We start from the raw sequence: 6,232 nt of genomic DNA on the forward strand, positions 1-6,232 counted from the left end.
TCAATCTTTCAAGGAAAAGTTTTTAAATAAAGTCTAAAAGTTGTCAAAGCTTTGTGGTGAAGATGTTGAAGTCATGTGACTATGGCACAGATCGTTTAGTTTTTACTTCTGCCAACTATTCAAAAGTTTTTAATTTGTGAATATTATCCATGATGAACAAAACACGTGAGAACTTTTGTTGGACACATAGCTTAGTTTCTGCAATAATCCAAAAGCCAATGGAAAAATCCTATTGAGGTCTTGTCAAGGGAACCAGGGTAATGCAAACATTGAGGTTGGCCTACAAAATCTGTCATCACTGCAGAGCTCTATGATACCTAGAAATTGGCCAAAATTAGGTACTTAAGGAGAGCCTTAAAGTTGGTATTATAAAATGCCTTAAAATGCTGCCCAGTTAGGAAGCTCACTAGGTTTTGGAACAAAGATCGACTAAATCATACCAGAAAGCAGCACCTGCTTACATACCAATTTATAAAGAATTCTAGATTGAAATCAAACCATTCAGATGCAATACCACAGTATTCTCACATAAAGAAAGAAATCCAATAAAAGCTATACACACCTGTCATTAATAACTACTGAGATATAGTAGAGATTGACAGACACAAACATTCTCAATGTGCCCACGCCTCTGAATACAAACAGATACGGTTCACTGTCAGGTCACAGTACAGCAGGTTAAAAGACATGTTATCAGTGTTCTGGTTTATGCAATGCAATATATACACCTTAACTGTCACTAATTCTCCACAGTGAGGGGAGACGGCGTGTTTGAAGCGCAGTCTGCCGCATGGCTATTACTAACTCCATCACAGAGATGACCTCAGGTAAGGACTGAGTGTGCAGACTGTTCCACTGCACTCCAGAACAACATGATTTATTCTTTATGCTATCATTACTGCAAGAGAGAGAAAGCGGATAGTGGAGGGAGAACGAGAAAAGCTGAGAGAGAGAACAGAGAATATGAAGACATGACCTCCCCATTTAAGCAGATATTCAGGTGATGGAGGAGAAAGGTAAGAGGAGAGGAGACATATCAGAGAAAGTGAAGGAGAGAAAGATAAGACAATGAAAGGAAACCTAATCATGCATGTTGGTCAGGTTTCAGAGGTTACCGGACCTTGATGGGGTCCAGTGGAGGGAATGGACTGTGTCTAACCAAGACGCTTATTCACTCCACACAGATACACGTCCTGATAAGTCCCTCAACAACGCACCAACACATATAGGCTGAATCCCAATTCTCATACTTGCACAAAGTACAAACTGATAAATAATATCATTCAAAATTTCAAGGTCAGTAAGAATCGCTTTCTTTTTTAAATTAGAAAATGAATATTTTTATTCAGCAAGGACCAAAAGTTACAGTAAAATACATTTATAATGCTCCAAATGATTTTTATTTCAAATAAATGCTGCTGAACCTGGATAAAACATTTTTTTTCAACACTGACAACAATAAGAAATGTTTCTTGAGCAGCAAGTCAGCATATTACAATGATTTCTGAAGGATCATGTGACACTGAAGACTGGAGTAATGATGCTGAAAAATTCAGCTTTGCATCACAGGAATAAATGACATTTTAAAATATACTAAAATAAACAGACATGCTGAGATCAAAGTAGTTGTCATAAATATTCCTACAATACAAATGAGTTACACAAATCCCGAAATTAAACCAAAACAAATATTTTACATAATATTTACAAGCAAGCATATAGATGTAGTAATCCAAAAAGGGCCAGATATTATTCCTATGTGCAATACAGTATATAAGTAATACTATGTGAATTGGGATTGAGCCTTATGATTCAGTGCACACTTACACAGTTCTTTTATAATCTTGACTTTCTATGTGTGTTTTAAATGGGCTATTGGAGATCGAAACATGACTGAACATAACAGGATAATTATGCAAACAAACTTGACTCAATTCTCCAGTTCTCAGCGTGGCTTAACATGCGCTATTTAAGTATTACATCTGCTAGTTTTCTTTTATTCAAGGAATGAATCAGCAGTTGGGAGGAAAGGGGGAAGAAACATCATCATTTAATCATCCCAGTGTGAGGTAAACAAATGTTCTTGCATAAACAAACTGCATATAAACAAAACAAATTCATTGTCAGTGAATGGAAATGAGCGACCAGCACATTCTTCAAAATTTCACCCGCTGCATTCTACAGAAGAAAGGGCGAGTAAATAATAAAAAATGTTCTTAAAAGCAGTGGTCAAACTACTAAAATAGTGGTAAGTACTACTATTTCTTGGAATAAACAGTCAGATGACATGCAAGGTCAACAAATGCTAACTGACTGCTGTTTGTCTTTGTTCTTTTTCCATTCACTTTCATCCTTGAGAAAACTCCCTGTTCTAAATGAGCTGCTAAACTCAGCTGACCCACTAAGACTTTCCCGCCAAGCTTTGGACTCTCACAGAGCTAAAATAAAACTCACAATCGCACACACAAGGATGAGAGGCTGCCTGTCACCCCCTTATACCGGAATCACCAGCACCCGCTCAGTCCAAATCAGTGCAAATATGGGACAGCCACTCCCCCTTCCAGCTATTGTATGTGTGATGTATATTTAGCCTGGACAGGGAGGCTAATGAGTGTTATATTGTGAACTTGCTGAATCTCCACAGTGAAGCACATACATCGACAAGGAGCAGGAACCAAAAGAGATTGAGAAAGAAAAATGAGGTTATTTTTGGTTCCCAGCCAAGGATTATGAAATAGTATGCCGGTATGAGCAGGTATTGGTGGCTCAACAATCAATGCAACCCGGATGACTTCATGCTAAAGGTTTTTTGACTCGTTTGATTAGATAATGAACACAGATCTGTTCAGATCATTAAAAAAATGATAAAATGCTCTTTAATTACATTTACATAATATATGCAGTGACAGACAGATCATTCTGTAAAAGTCAAGAAATAAAAAACACTTAATACTGAGTCTTAAAATGTGAAGGATTAAGTCTAATTGATTCAGCCTCATAATGTTTAAAAACTCTGTGGAGAAGATATTTTGAAGAATGTTCACACTGCTCTTTTCCATACAAGTTACAATGAGATGAAAAAAAATATATATATATTATATGCAATATTATATAAGTCAATGTATGGAAAAGAGCAGCTTACATGTTCCATGTAAGAATTAATGGTTTTGGAACGGCATGAGGGTGTATAAATTACATTTTTGGTAGGACGTCATCACAGAAAAAGCAAAGGCACTGGCAATCCTGAGGAAGAAAGTCCGCTTGAAGTCATTGTTACATTCTGACCCAAACTGATCAGACAATTACAAAATTTAAGGCTTCCAAATAAAATCTGGCACCAAATTTAATAACGAAAAAATAACCTCCATTTTTGAACTGCAGGGAAAAATTTGATCCAGTAATCCAACATCAGCAGTGATGCATTTCGAATTCAGTCAGAACAGCCAAAGAGGTTAGGCATAGCTCGCCACAGTGTGGTTTAAAAGAGCATCAGATGCGGTTAGATGTGGTTATAAAGTGCACCGCTCAGACAAAATAGCAGCGGGGAAGACATCTGTCCAGCACAAGAATCCAAATCCAGAAATCAGCCGTACCCTTTGGTCTTTGGCAGATGGAAAAAACATCAAATATGGGTGTCCAAAAATCACAGAACCTGAAGTGTGTTCTGCTACTCCAAAGGGAGAGTTGAAGTATCACTGCTGCTCACTGCCAACCAGTCAAACTGAAAGCATCCTTCTTCCACTGATCTAAAAAAATACATTATGAGCACTTCATTTCTTTGGTCCGTCTGTGAGCTCGACCCCAAGAGATCCAAAGAGGGGAGCGCTATAGTACAGGTACCTGCCTGTCACTGACATTTGATGTTTGGTAGCGTTTGGGTCCTGATCTGAGGCCTGCTCGGCTTTTCTCCTCGTGCGGACTTGATAAAGATGGTTTCTGGACTTCTGGTGTGCTATAGAACAGGACAGGTCAAATTTGGACATCTTATTTCTTGTTGTAAGACGTTTCAGAATGCATTGGTTTGAAGAGCAGAAACTCACCCGTCCATTCTAAGTCACCAATGATCAACTTCTCACACAGGTCGCACATGTGATAACTCCGCTTGTTGCGAGAATCCACCCCCTCTGCTCTGATTGGCTGTGCAGATGGTTGTTCTCCCTGAAATTATTTTAAAAGGAGAGGCGCTAAATATATTAATATTAAATACATAATAATAAAGCATGCAATGCAATTGACTTGCTACTTTTAAATTTTTTTTTTAAAACCTAACTCTAAGTAAGAAAATCCCACCAAAAATCACTGTCAGGAAACTAGAAACTATTTTGCAGAACTGCCATGGTTGGGCTCACAAGACAAATGATGAACAGTGGGGTGTAAATGAGACATTATTTGCCAACTAAACAAGAAAGAAAACAAGTCGAACCTTTTGAAGGCAGTCCAGGATCTCTAGAGCAGGGGTAAGTACAGTAGTCTCCCAATTGGTCACGTCTGTCACATCCAGACCATAAACTGGTGGCACATTGCTAGCAGGTCCTGAAGAATCCGAAGATAAATTGACAAAAGATGACACTGATGAAATAGCATCTTGATTAAACCTGCAGAATAATCAAGGAGCAATGTAATGGTCTGAACACTGTGTACTCAGCTGATGCTCCCAGACAAAATCTAATAGAGAAATATTAATGTTAAACCTTAGGCTAATGGATAAATTACTTTCCTTAACTTCCAGCTTGAGTGCACTGGGGAAAACAATGACCATGATTTGCTGGTTAGGGGGGAAAAGCTAACATACAAGGACTTAAAGTAAAAAAACTATCATGGGATCCTAAAATGTGTTCATCTAACAATTAAAAATGTTGAAGGCAAAAGGGACAGAATATGTCTGGTTATGTGTGGTGCAGTGAATCAGTATGGAGAAGCAGGGAGGGCCTGCAGCAGCCTGAACCTGCTGAATCACTGCTGCGCAATAATCTCAAACAGCTTTCTGACTCTGTCAGCACAGACAACCTCACTCTGCCTCGCTCAACGCTATTGCTCCATGCACAATACAGCAGACATGCACAGATAATGAGAGGCCCATACGTAAAACATATGCAGAGGAAAAAAAGTCACAGACACACGAAAACCACTTAAGCTTCAGAAAAGATTAGGTTTATTAGGATGTTCTGTGTCCAAGTGAAAAAAAACATCTCTTTTGATGATTTGAGGTATCATTCATGTCTGCAGCGCAAATGGTGCGAGGTAAGTTAGGTCCCGAAGTTCAATATTTAGGCTGTTCAAATAACCCAGCTGAATGCTTGGCTTGGTAGGCAACACTTAGTGTGCTCAGAACTTGTTACAAAAACACTGTACAGGCGTTCTGAAATGTTGAGAAAATGGAAAATACTTTTAACACAAGCCTTTGAGATACACACAATAATAATCATAATTGGCCGTCTGGAACAGAAGCAATCTTTTGTTATAATCTAAAAATCTGTCTATCAGCAGGGGGAAACTCATCTTTGTTTTCAAATGAGAGGTCATGACCTGCTCTAATTAGACACAACGACCACATTATCCACATCAATTAAAGGTTAAACTCCTCAAAATAAGAGTAGAAATGATATAAGAAAGAATAAAAAGCTTCCATTAGCGAAATCCTCACTTCTCTGATCTTAGCTGTCTGGTGCTGCAATAAACTCTTACCATATAATACCATAACTGTGACCATATCACTTAAGCCAACATTAAAGACTCTTGATCTGTTTGGGAAGATACTGAAATGTTCAGTAATATGACATTCTATGTGTAGTACTGTGGTGGCACCATGTTTTAAATGGTGTCAGGTAGTAATAACAGTAAATAGAACTGTAATAAATGATTATCACATTCACGGAAAGGGGTTTTGCATGGTATAAAAAGCCACCTAAGAAAAAACAAAGCATTAACATACATGTCCTAAAACAAGGTATTTTCAAGGTAAAATTGGCACTGCCATGGTGCATTGTTGGAGTTTTATAAATTAATAAAGGCAACAACAAAAGTAATTATTGTTAAAGTATTAGTGCATCAGCTAAAAAAGTAAATGGTGCATCTCTAGCCTTTTAAGTGGAGAAAACAACTGGCTCATCAATTAACTAATGCAATTTGATTTGATCCAAGAAAGCTAACTCTGGTCACTGAAGTGTAACTATGACCAGTTGCAGTGGTTTGGCTCAGGGAGGCTTAATTATGTCCTGGTGAAGATATGAGC

General features: G+C 38.0%; 1 protein-coding gene across 3 annotated transcripts in view; it reads right to left on the reverse strand.

The window, feature by feature from the left end:
* Window positions 1-2,854: 2,854 nt before the first annotated feature.
* Window positions 2,855-6,232, reverse strand: part of LOC109102024 (tRNA dimethylallyltransferase-like) — a 50,873-nt gene continuing 47,495 nt past the window's right edge. For 2 of the 3 annotated variants that reach the window (XM_042776820.1, XM_042776819.1), the window contains exons 8-10: window positions 4,424-4,533; window positions 4,041-4,158; window positions 2,855-3,952 (exon numbers count right to left, since the gene is read on the reverse strand). In XM_042776820.1, coding sequence (XP_042632754.1) covers window positions 3,771-3,952; window positions 4,041-4,158; window positions 4,424-4,533 — 410 coding nt within the window. In that variant the 3' untranslated portion in view covers window positions 2,855-3,770. Of the gene's footprint in view, window positions 3,953-4,040; window positions 4,159-4,423; window positions 4,544-6,232 lie in introns of those variants that run through there. The other variant, XR_006162650.1, reaches the window with a different exon arrangement.

Source organism: Cyprinus carpio, chromosome A19, assembly GCF_018340385.1.
Source record: "Cyprinus carpio isolate SPL01 chromosome A19, ASM1834038v1, whole genome shotgun sequence".
NCBI classification, from domain to species: Eukaryota; Metazoa; Chordata; class Actinopteri; order Cypriniformes; family Cyprinidae; genus Cyprinus; species Cyprinus carpio.